This window comes from Nerophis ophidion, linkage group LG01 (genome assembly GCF_033978795.1).
Source record: "Nerophis ophidion isolate RoL-2023_Sa linkage group LG01, RoL_Noph_v1.0, whole genome shotgun sequence".
Taxonomy (NCBI): Eukaryota; Metazoa; Chordata; class Actinopteri; order Syngnathiformes; family Syngnathidae; genus Nerophis; species Nerophis ophidion.
This window is the reverse complement of record NC_084611.1, coordinates 78,131,114-78,144,308: the sequence shown is the minus strand read 5'-3', so window position 1 is coordinate 78,144,308 and position 13,195 is coordinate 78,131,114. Positions and strand designations below refer to the sequence as shown.

At 41.6% G+C, this 13,195-nt stretch overlaps 1 protein-coding gene across 1 annotated transcript in view; it reads left to right on the top strand.

Annotated features, from left to right (window-relative positions):
- LOC133560173 (protein sidekick-1-like) overlaps positions 1 to 13,195 on the top strand; it is an 849,418-nt gene that overhangs the window by 805,066 nt on the left and 31,157 nt on the right. The window contains exons 35-36 of the mRNA XM_061912393.1: positions 62 to 163; positions 12,168 to 12,283. Coding sequence (XP_061768377.1) covers positions 62 to 163; positions 12,168 to 12,283 — 218 coding nt within the window. The remainder of the gene's footprint in view (positions 1 to 61; positions 164 to 12,167; positions 12,284 to 13,195) is intronic.

Here is a 13,195-nt window from a genome sequence, read left to right as displayed (position 1 = left end):
TTCCCTTAAAATGTTGTTTCCGATTTTTTGCTTGATTGTCAACACATTTTTCTTTTCACAGAACTGAAGAAGTTCACGCATTACCAAATCGTCATGACGAGCCACAACATCATCGGCGAGAGTCCACCCTCCAATCCTGTGGAGGTGTCCGTCGGAGAGGCAGGCAAGTGAAACGCAGCAAACTGCTTCCGCAAATCATGTCTATGACACGTGTGAGAGAGCAGCTTTTGTTTCGTAAAGTGCTTGGTTAGTCTCCTCTCAGTGGGCTTCGATAGCTTTCACTTGCAGTGCAACATTTGATCAAAACACAGAGACTGTTGCTCATATTACATCAGTTCCATGAGGTATTAGGCTACTCAGTGGCCTAGTGGTTAGAGTGTCCGCCCTGAGATCGGTAGGTCGTGAGTTCAAATCCCGGCCGAGTCATACCAAAGACTAAAAAAATGGGACCCATTACCTCCCTGCTTGGCACTCAGCATTAAGGGTTGGAATTGGGGGTTAAATCACCATAAATGGTTCCCGGTGCGGCACCGCTGCTACCCACTGCTCCCCTCACCTCCCAGGGGGTGATCAAGAGTCTCCCGTCCAAAGGCAAAACCTGGTAACTCACTTCTAGCTGATTTTGATAAAACAAAGGAAAACCAATCCATCTTGATGCTGTCTTACAAAGATCTACAAAGTCATCAAACGTATGGATGTTTTCTTGAGCTTTCATTTTCTTGCCGATTGAGCCATGGATTGAATCTGCTCTCATGCCCTTTCTCCAGGTATTTTATCACAATCTCGGGTGGACCCCATTCTGCGTTTGCACATTGGGCAAGAGCCGTGTACAGAGTCCAGTTTTTATTTTGACCTCCACAGTTATCTGCCCAAAAGAGTATGCAAGGGGAAGAATCAAGAACAATACATTTAATGAAGGTGCTTGCAACGTCCTGGGCCAATCTTCCAAATATCCCCTCGTGCCATAATATCACATAATCAGGTTGACCGTCGGCCCCCATTCGTGCAAATGTCTCATTAAAGACAATAAGGCAACTGACAAAGAAGCTCCCATTGGTCCGTTGAGATACTAGGTTTTTCTGTTGTACCTACGCGGTTATGTGGTAGTTGCTAGGTCCTGCCATGCGCGTAACAGCTTACTTACGGAACAAATTACAATATCGCATACACTAATGTAAAGCATATCACCTAGGAACTCCAAAATTATTATCAGCTCAGTTTTGACCAAAATTGAGTTACTGGGTTTTGCCTTTGGACAGGAGGGGTGATGGGTCAAATGCAGAGAATAATTTTGCCACATCTAGTATGTGTGTGACAATCATTGGTACTTTAACTTTTTTTTTTTTACTATCCTTCCTACGACTTGTGGTAGTATACGTGATTTATATTTCTTCCGCCGCATTAAATTTCCAGTACCTCCATGGCAACGGCCCTTTTACAGAGTAGACCATCTAATTATAGTTTTTTTCCACTCCTAATTTGACCCTACAACCATAAAAGTATATTACATCACAATGTATATGGCAGCATATTAAGCTTGTTTTCATATAAGCGCTGTACTGTACAGCACATTACCAAGAATTGCACTTTATGGTATCGATTTTGAAACTATTTTTTCCTCAATAAATATTAGAAGTAATATGTTTAAACTGTCACTATCATAAAGGCTTTATTAACAATACAAGGCCATTTCACCAAATCAGTGTAATTTCCTTGTAATCCTCTCAAAATAATAGCATAATATAGGGCTAAGCAATAAGGTTGGAAACTGTATCACGATACAAGTTTTTTTATATTGATCGATATCGATAAATATTATCTTTTTATGACCTATGAAAAAATATTGACCAGGAGAAAAAAATAATTGAATGTAAATATTTTCATTTCGAATGTAACCTTCCTCTGATTATACTCCCCTTGGCTATCAAGGCAGAAAAGGAAGGAAATGGCAACACAAGCATGGAAAACACTTAATGTAAATAATATTGTAAAATCACAATAAACACTTAATAACCTCTTTAAATTAAGAAATGCTTAGTAAAGTGTAATACAAAAAGTGCAAAGTGTGAAAATGTAAACAAAGAGAAACCTGAGAAGCAGCAGGTTTACTGCGAGGAAGTTATGTGATCCGTGTAACATTTAATTTGGTCTGTTATTCTTATTTAAGTATGGAAATTAATACATGTTATGCCATAATTTTTATGTAAATATTATTGGACCAATTAATTGGTTTGAAGTAGCACATTTGTTATATTTTGTTATTTATTTTAGTTTTACAGTCCTGCACTTTAGTTCCTGCCTGTTGTTTCCGTTCGGAAGCGACATGGGTTGAAAAGAAAAGATGAGCGCGGCGAAGGACTACGGTGCGTTTGAGATTTCAAAAAAAAAAAAAAAACCTGCCATACTGTTGGGGTAACTTTTCCTGTTTTATCCGCAGTTTCATCGCTCTCTACAGCACTGATCTTTAGTTTCTCTTCTCAATCCGTGTAGAGAAGCAACAGCAGGACTGCGAGTTGACGCAACCAAACGTGATATTTGATACTGTTGCACGATTGGCTGTTCAGCGTGTCCCTTAAAATAGCCTGTTGACACTAATCAAGTTACATTGATTCAACTCATTACACACCCCAAAACTAGTGAAGTTGGCATGTTGTGTAAATAGTAAATATAAACAGAATACAATGATTTGCAGATCCTTTTCAACTTATATTAAATTTAATAGACTGAAAAGACAAGATACTTAACGTTCGTACTGGAAAACGTTATTTTTGGCAATTAGCAGCTCATTTGGACTTTGATGGCAGCAACATGTTTCAGAAAAGCTGGCACAAGTGGCAAAAAAGACTAAGAAAGTGGAGGAAAGCTTATCAAACACTTATTTGGAACATCTCACAGCTGAACAGGCTAATTGGGAACAGGTGGGTGCCATGAAAATCATCTTATTGCTTTTTTTATCCTGCACTATCAAGAGCTAATGCAACGAAATTGTGTTCTTATTTGTACTCTCAAGTTCAAATTTGAATGACAATAAAAAGGAAGTCTAAGTCTAAGTCTAAAAGCAGCTTCCATGAAATGCTCAGTCATTCGCAAACAAGGATGGGACGACGGTCACCACTTTGTGAACAAATGCATGAGCAAATTGTCGAACAGTTTAAGAACAACATTTCTCAACCAGCTATTGCAAGAAATTTAGGGATTTCACCTTATAAGTTTTGTAATATCTTTAAAAGATTCAGAGAATCTGGAGAAATCCCTGCATGTAACAATGAATGCCCGTGACCTTGGATCCATCAGACGGTACTGCATCAAAAACAGACATCAGTGTGTAAAAGATATCGCCACATTGGCTCAGGAACACTTCAGAAAAATACTGTCAGTAACTACAGTTCGTTACTACATCTGTAAGTGCAAGTTAAAACGCTCCTATGCAACATGGAGCAACATATGTTGCCATCCAAGCAATGTTATCATGGACGCCCCTGCTTATTTCAGCAAGACAATGCCAAGCCACGTGTTACAACAGCGTGACCTCATAGTAAGAGTGTGGGTACTACACTGGCCTGCCTGTAGTCCAGACCTGTCTCCCATTGAAAATGTGTGGCGCATTATGAAGCATAAAATACCACAACGGAGACCCCGGACTGTTGAACAACTAAAGCTGTACATCAAGCAAGAATGAAAAAAAATACCACCTGAAAAGCTTAAAAAAATTGCTCTCCTCAGTTCCCAAACGTTTAAAAGGAAAGGACATGTAACACAGTGGTAAAAAGGCCCCTGTGCCAACTTTTTTGCAATGTGTTGGTGCTATTAAATTCTAAGTTAATGATTATTTGCAAAAAAATAAATGTTCTCAGTTCGAATGTTAAATATCTTGTCTTTGAAATCTGTTCAATTGAATATAAGTTGAAAAGGATTTGCAAATAAATGATAAATGGGTTGTACTTGTATAGCGCTTTTCTACCTTCAAGGTACTCAAAGCGCTTTGACACTACTTCCACATTTACCCATTCACACACACATTCACACACTGATGGAGGGAGCTGCCATGCAAGGCGCCAACCAGCAACCATCAGGAGCAAGGGTGAAGTGTCTTGCTCAGGACACAACGGACGTGACGAGGTTGGTTCTAGGTGGGATTTGAACCAGTGACCCTCGGGTTGCGCACGGCCACTCTCCCAAGGCGTATTCTGTTTTTATTTACGAAATACACAACGTGCCAACTTCTCTGGTTTTGAGTTTTGTATTACAAAATAACATCCAACAAATAAATCCAATCAAATCAACTTTATTTATAAAGCACGTTTAAAATTTACCACAGGGGTAGCCAAAGTGTTGTACAATGGGCAGGTTAAAAGATAATACGAGGACCGAGCAAACAACACAACACAAACAGAACATGATAAAAAATAAATAAAACATAAAAACATGTTCACAGTAGGTGTATAATGGGGTGCCATTGCAGGATAGATATCACTTAGTGTTAAAAGCCATGGAATAAAAGTATGTTTTTAAGAGATTTAAAATCAGGTAGAGAGGAGGCTTGTCTAACACTCAGAGGTAGGTCGTTCCAGAGTTTGGGAGCAGCAGCGGCGAAAGGTCTGTCACCTCAAAGCTTCAACCTTGAGTCAGGGACCGTCAGTAGCAACTGATCGGCTGATCTTAGGGATCGGGTGAGACAGTAAGCTGAAGGAGGTCGGAGAGATATGTTGGTGCAAGGTTGTTTAGACATTTAAAAACAAATAGGAGGAGTTTAAAATTGATTCGATAACACACAGGGAGCCAGTGAAGGCACGCTAATATAAGGGTGATGTGCTCACGTCTGCGGGTCTGTGTTAGCAGACGAGCAGCAGAGTTCTGCACGAGCTGCAGGCGGGCGAGGAAGGCCTGGCTAATGCCTACATACAGGGCATTGCAGTAGTCCAAACGATTCCAGATAAAGGCGTGAATAATTTCTCGAGATCATGTCCTGACAGAAGCGGTTTCACTTTCGCTATTTGGCGTAATTGATAAAAGGTCCGCTCCCTGTACGATCAGTGCCAGAGCTTGGTCCGCATTGCCGGCAGTAAGTCGAACACATTTCCAGTGAGGGTTGGACTCCGCCAAGGCTGTCCTTTGTCACCGATTCTGTTCATAACTTTTATGGACAGAATTTCTAGGCGCAGTCAAGGCGTTGAGGGGTTCCGGTTTGGTGACCGCAGGATTAGGTCTCTGCTTTTTGCAGGTGATGTGGTCCTGATGGCTTCATCTGACCGGGATCTTCAGCTCTCACTGGATCGGTTTGCAGCCGAGTGTGAAGCGACCGGAATGAGAATCAGCACCTCCAAATCCGAGTCCATGGTTCTCGCCCGGAAAACGGTGGAGTGCCATCTCCGGGTCGGGGAGGAGCCCCTGCCCCAAGTAGAGGAGTTCAAGTACCTAGGAGTCTTGTTCACGAGTGGGGGAAGAGTGGATTGTGAGATCGACAGGCGGATCGGTGCGGCGTCTTCAGTAATGCGGACGTTGTACCGATCCGTTGTGGTGAAGAAGGAGCTGAGCCGGAAGGCAAAGCTCTCAATTTACCAGTCGATCTACGTTCCCATCCTCACCTATGGTCATGAGCTTTGGGTCATGACCGAAAGGATAAGATCACGGGTACAAGCGGCCGAAATGAGTTTCCTCCGCCGTGTGGTGGGGCTCTCCCTTAGAGATAGGGTGAGAAGCTCTGTCATCCGGGAGGAGCTCAAAGTAAAGCCGCTGCTCCTCCACATCGAGAGGAGCCAGATGAGGTGGTTCGGGCATCTGGTCAGGATGCCACCCGAATGCCTCCCTAGGGAGGTGTTTAGGGCACGTCCAACCGGTATGAGGCCACGGGGAAGACCCAGGACACGTTTGGAAGACTATGTCTCTCGGCTGGCCTGGGAACGCCTCAGGATCCCCCGGGAAGAGCTGGACAAAGTGGCTGGGGAAAGGGAAGTCTGGGTTTCCCTGCTTAGGCTGTTGCCCCCGCGACCCGACCTCGGATAAGCGGAAGAAAATGGATGGATGGATGGATGGATGGATATAAAAGGTTTTTTGAACGACGCTGCTGATTTGTTTTTCGAATTTTAAATCTGAGTCGAACTTTACCCCCGGGTTTGTGACACAGTCGCTGAGATACGGGGTCAGAGTGCCGAGGTCAACGTTGGGGGAGGGAGAGCGACTTTGACCGAACAACATAAGTTCGGTTTTGTCTTCATTTAGGCTCAGGAAGTTAGCTGAAAGCCAGGCTTTGATGTCGTGCAGGCAGTCAGTGAGACCGGCAATCATCGCCATAAAAATGAAATGCAATACCATACTTCCTAAAAATAGAACCAAGGGGGAGAAGGTAAAGCCCAAAGAGGATTGGGGCAAGGATTGAGCCCTGGGGGACCCCGTGTGGTAGAGGAGCAGTGGAAGACATAAAAATGTCTATTTTTACACAAAAACTCCTGTCGGCTAGGTACGACCGGAACCAGTTGAGGGAGCCGCCCTTAATACACACACAGTTCTCAAGACGAGTGATTAAGGTGGCGTGGTCGACGGTGTCGAACGCAGCAGACAGATCTAAAAGCACCAGGACGACATATTTGCCATATTTAGGTTAGAGGAGTTGCTAAAATATTGATTATACAGAAAAATAAATCAACACATTTTCCTGAATGATGCAGCTTCATGCTTCATGTGATTTGTGGAATATTCCATTCATGTGTGAGCACAACGGGACTGGGTGGAAACACAGCCAGTGAGGACACAACTAAAGTGTAAGACTATAGTTAGAATGAGGAGTAAAACATACATAACATTTCTGAAGTGTTTAAATGGCTATATTTCATGGTCAATTCTGATTTTAGGAAGCAGAGACAGGAAACAACGTTATTCAAGTGTTCAAAGTGGTTTGAACGTCTTACATGCAATGAGAGTTAGTGCAAGGGGCCTATAGGCAACGTTCTGAGTAACATTTGAGCCTTATGAAGTGTATAAAGAGGAGCTATAAACTGTATATTAACTGGTACAAGTCTCACCCTGGGGCTGAACCCTTTGACTGCACCGTGACCACACATGCATGATGAGCCGTGCTCTTGCCGCACAGACAGAAAAGGCCATATCTCCACATTTCATCATCACCCTGCAGGCCTACTTATCCTCACCTCTCGTTCCACAGTATGTGATATGTGTGGCCTTCTCAACCTGACAAAAAAAAAAGCTCTACTGTTCCTGAATGAAAATGCATCCTGGTGTGAGATTGTGAGAGAATTGCCAGAATTCTAAGGTACTTTAGTCCTTGGTGAGAGGCAATCATGAGTTGATACATGGGGAAGGTACACTTTTCCCAATGTGTGCTTTTTTTCTGTACTTTATGCTTTGTGACATTTTGGCTCAACTGCTCTCTTTTTTTGCCCCCAGCCAATCCATTCACAACTATCCTTCAATCCCTCCACAATATCATCATATTTATTTATTGCTAGCTCACTGACCACGCTGCCAATAACGAACACGGTAGATCAGTCCTTGAGTTTTATAGTTATAACATTGCAACATAAAAAAAATAGCAGCTCCTCCAACAGCTTCATACTTGGACTAAAGCAGTGGTTCTCATACTGGGGCGGGATAGCACGGTTGGTAGAGCGGCCGTGCCAGCAACTTGAGGGTTGCAGGTTCGATTCCCGCTTCCGCCATCCTAGTCACTGCCGTTGTGTCCTTGGGCAAGACACTTTATCCACCTGCTCCCAGTGCCACCCACACTGGTTTAAATGTAACTTAGATATTGGGTTTCACTATGTAAAGCGCTTTGAGTCACTAGAGAAAAGCGCTATATAAATATATAATTCACTAATTCACTTTTTTTGTCATCCCCCACTTTGGACAAGGGGGAGTTTTCAATCCCCACCTGCCCCCATCGCCCCAACAGAACGCTAATGCCAAGCTTAATATTTTCAGATTTATTGAACATCAAGTAACATTCAAGTTGTATACATTCAAACTCAATAACATAAAATAACATCAAGTTTAATAATAAATAAAATAACTGTGCAGCTGTGGTATAACTTGCATCAAGTTCAATAATAAATAAAATAACTGCCAGTTTTCTTTGAAAGAAATCAAGTTGCTTATTGACGTGATTGGGGTGTGTGGTCTCGAGGTGTCACTTTGATTTGTTGGGTGTCATGCTGTCTGCTGCTAGCGGTTTTAGACACAGAACACACAGGGGTCTTCCCTCTGTCCCCACCACTGTTGCCGTGAATCAAAGAGCAAGATACCCTTCATCATATTTTCTTTTCGGTTGGCTTTTTGGCTGATTAAGCCCGTCAGATTTTTGTTTCTCTGCAGGCGCTGGCTCTGGTTTGACGACCTTTGAGGTGCGAGTCACAAATTTATCCATTTTGTGTATTAATGGTCCACACATTAGCCTGCCACCCATCCGCGTGAAAGATTGTTCCGCATAGCCCCGCCCCCATTAGTTACTGTTGCTATGTTTGTCAAACTTTCGCTCTGACCTAGAAATTTAAAGCCTAGAGGAAAAAAAAGTAATTCACATGTATTTATATACCGGTTTCACAGACAGAATCACAAAGTGATTTACAGTGTGTATAGAAAATGAAAGCACAGTAAAAAAAAAAAAAATCTAAGAAAATAATAAAAAACAATTTTTAAAAAGTGAAATTTGCTCCCGTTCATCGCGCCCCACCTGTCATGTCTCTATTCCCCACCAGTGGGGCCCGCCCCACACTTTGAGGAACGCTGGACTAAAGTGACGAAAGGGGCATGACTCAGAATAGAGAGCACCTTCCAATACAATCTTTTTGCGATATTTTGTATCAATGACGACGGATGTGAAGCGATAGTCAGCATAAAATGGAACCTCTAAAAAACAATGTATTTATAAAATTTAAACTGATGTTGTTCAAAGGGGATACAACAATAAATGACTTAAAGAGTTGCTTTACTTACTCTACTTTTTAAAGGCCTACTGAAATGTGATTTTCTTATTTAAACGGGGATAGCAGGTCCAGTCTATGTGTCATACTTGATCATTTCGCGATATTGCCATATTTTTGCTGAAAGGATTTAGTAGAGAACATTGACGTTAAAGTTCACAACTTTTGGTGCTGATAAAAAAGCCTTGCCTGTACCGGAAGTAGCAGACGATGTGCGCCTGACGTCACGGGTTGTGGAGCGCCTCACATTGTTTACAATCATGGCCACCAGCAGCGAGAGCGATTCGGACCGAGAAAGCGACGATTTCCCCATTAATTTGAGCGAGGATGAAAGATTCATGGATAAGGAAAGTGAGAGTGAAGGACTAGAAAAAAAAAAGGACAAGAGGGCTGTGGGAGCGATTCAGATAGGGAAGATGCTGTGAGAGGCGCTGTGGCAGGACCACTCGGCCAGGCCCAACCACAACAAGGGATAGAGCCATACCGCTTTGAACCCGACGCTGACAGTGACGGTCAAGAGGACACATATTGATGCTGGAGTAGCACACGACATAGATCGCAGAATACGGAATGGTAAAATGTTTTTTATTAATACATATAATACACTGTTCTGTGTGTGTGTGGTCCAATCCAACCGTGTTCGCTTGACATATCTGTTCCATAGTAAAGCTTGACTGTCATCTTTCGGGAATGTAAACAATGAAACACCGGCTGTGTTTGTGTTGCTAAAGGCGGCCGCAATACACTGCTTCCCACCTACAGCGTTCTTCTTTGATGTCTCCATTGTTCATTGAACAAATTGCAAACGATTCAGCAACACAGATGTCCAGAATACCGTGGAATTTTGCGATGAAAACAGACGACTTAATAGCTGGGAACGATGCTGGAACAAAATGCCCTCTACAATCCTTGACGTCACGCGCACGCGTCATCATAACGAAACGTTTTAGCTGGATATTTCCGCGCGAAATTTAAAATTGCAATTTAGTAAACTAACCCGGCCGTATTGGCATGTGTTGCAATGTTAATATTTCATCATTGATATATAAACTATCAGACTTCGTGGTCGGTAGTAGTGGGTTTCAGTAGGCCTTTAAGTGATAGTGCATTGCAGTGGTGCTGCTGTGAAAAATAATTTCTAATTTGGACAACATGTTTGTGTTTTTCTATGAATATGAGACTGAATTATGACCTTTTTTAACCTCAAATGGTTCGTTTAGGGGTTTTATGCTGCCAATATCCGGCACCGATCATCCATAAGCGAGATAAGCTGATGCAGTATATACTGGGAAAATATGTAAAAATATGTTATCTGACCACATAACTTTCCTCCAGAATGTCTTATCTTTGTCCATGTGATGTCAGATGAAACAAAAATTGAGCTGTTTGGCCACAATACCTAGCAATATGTTTGGAGGAGAAAAGGTGAGGTGTTTAATCCAGAACAGCATTCCCACCGTCAAGCATGGTGGTGGTAGTACTATGCTCCGGGCCTGTTTTGCTGCCAATGGAACTGGAGCTTTTAATGGGACAATGAAAAAGGAGGATTACCAGTCCGGAGGTTGGGTCTTGTGCACAGTTGGGTGTTCCAACAGGACAATGACCCCAAACACACATCTAAAGTGGTAAAGGAATGGCTAAATCAGGCTAGAATTAAGGTTTCAGAATGGCCTTCCCAAAGTCCTGACTTAAACGTGTGGACAATGCTGAAGAAACAAGTCCATGTCAGAAAACCAACAAATTTAGCTGAACTGCACCAATTTTGTCAAGAGGAGTGGGCAAAAATTCAACCAGAAGCTTGTGGATGGCTACCAAAAGCGCCTTATTGCAGTGAAACTTGCCAAGGGACATGTAACCAAATATTAACATTGCTGTATGTATACTTTTGATCCAGCAGATTTGCTCACATTTTCAGTAGACTCATGATAAATTCATAAAAGATCCAAAAATCTTAAATGTTTTTTGTGACCAACAAGTATGTGCTCCAATCACTCTATCACAAAAAAATAACAGTTGTAGGAATTATTGGAAACTGAAGACAGCCATGACATTATATTAAGTTCAAGTTAAAGTACCAGTGATTGTCACACACACGCTAGGTGTGGCAAAATTATCCTCTGCATTTGACCCATCGCCCTTGATCACCCCTGGGAGGTGAGGGGAGCAGTGAGCAGCAGCAAGGGACGAGCCCAGGAATCATTTTTGGTGATTTAACCCCTAATTCCAACCCTTGAAGCTGAGTGCCAAGCCAAAATGGGTCCCATTTTTATAGTCTTTGTTATGACTCGGCCGGGGTTTGAACTCACAACCTACCAATCTCAGGGCGGGACACTCTAACCACTAGACCACTGAGTAGGTTCTCTAGAAGTGTATGTAAACTTTTGATCGCAATTGTGTGTGTGTGTGTGTGTGTGTGTGTGTGTGTGTGTGTGTGTGTGTGTATATATATATATATATATATATATATATATATATATATATATATATATATATATATATATATATATATACACACTGTATATCCATCCATCCATTTTCTGCCGCTTATTCCTTTTGGGGTGTATATATATATATATATATATATATATATATATATATATATATATATATATATATATATATATATATATATTATATATATATATATATATGTATATATGTATATATATGTATGTATATATGTATATATATGTATGTGTATATGTATGTATATATATATATATGTATATATATATATATGTATGTATGTATGTGAAAATATTTGTATGTGTATATACAGTCCATAGTACATTTTAGTTTAATGAAGCACTTACTGCCACTAATACTGCTTGTGTCTTGTCTTCATTTTTTGTCAGTCTGGGCTCTGGCATAGTTGCACATGCCTCATTGGCGTGCAGGTTTTTGGGGGGCGTACCAAGCCAACCGGCGGCACGATTATCAGAAATGCCAGACTACGTCCCGGCACGCTCATATTTTACTTTATTGTGGGTACAAAAAGCAAGGCCAAATGAGTAACCACATGTTAAAATACAAGCCCCCAAAACCCAAACCTGCAACTCATAAAATTTGCTCGCGATGTTGAAAAAAAAAGAAAAAGCCCAGAGTTGGAAGGTACGTAATGTTGACATATTTACGCCATTGATAAACGGGTGGGAATCGGACCAAAGCATATGAAGCCGTCATCGTATCAGGACCAGAGAGACTAAAAATCTTCCACTTTGTATTGTTTTCCAGCTCCATCAGTGGCCCCCCAGTCTATCAGAGTGTCAGCTGCATCGCCCTCCTCCCTGGAAGTGAGCTGGGACACGCCCCCTTTGGAGACCCAGAATGGACTCCTCCAAGGATATAAGGTGAAGCGCGCACACACACACTCACACACTCATACTCATTGTTGTATTTGTTACCTTCTTGAGACCTCAGAAAAATGCCTACCTCTTTGGGACCGCCCTTTCTAGATATATAAAGGGTTATATTTACAACAATAATAATATATACAAACTATGCAAATATAAAAAGGTAAGCTTTTGTTTGTAATTGGCTTTTAATCTTCTTTTTTGTTGTTGTTATTACCGTATGTTTCTATATAGGATAGGATAGGTCTTTATTGTCATTGCACAAGTACAATGTGTTTTCAGCACAAACCTGTTCAAAATTAGACAAACAAACAGTGTAGAGCAGGGGTGTCAAACTCAAATACAGAGTGGGCCAAAATTTAAAATGGAACAAAGCTACGGGCCAAGGTTGAACAAATGAACCTTTTAAGAGGGATCCAAAAAGTTTTGCATTGAATATTGAACAAGCAAGGCTTATATAACTTTATAGTGACATGCAAAGTCGAGTTTCAATTATCCATCCAACCATCCATTTTCTACCGCTTGTCCCTTCTGGGGTCGCTGCAGCCTTTTCTCAGCTGCATTCGGGCGGAAGGCAGCGTACACCCTGGACAAGTAGCCAACTCATCACAGGGCCAACACAGATAGAGAGACAACATGCAAACTAGGGCCAATTTAGTGTTTCCAATCAACCTATCAATAATGATCTAAAAATATCAATGGAGAATCAAATAAAATTTAAATAAAAAATGGAGGGGGGTTCAGGTTTGGTGGTAGCGGGGGTGTATATTATAGCATCCCGGAAGAGTTAGTGCTGCAAGGGATACTGGGTATTACGTGTGTTACGATGCAGATGTTCTCTCGAAATGTTTTTGTCATTCTTGTTTGGTGTGGCTTTACAGTGTGGCGCATATTTGTAACAGTGTTAAA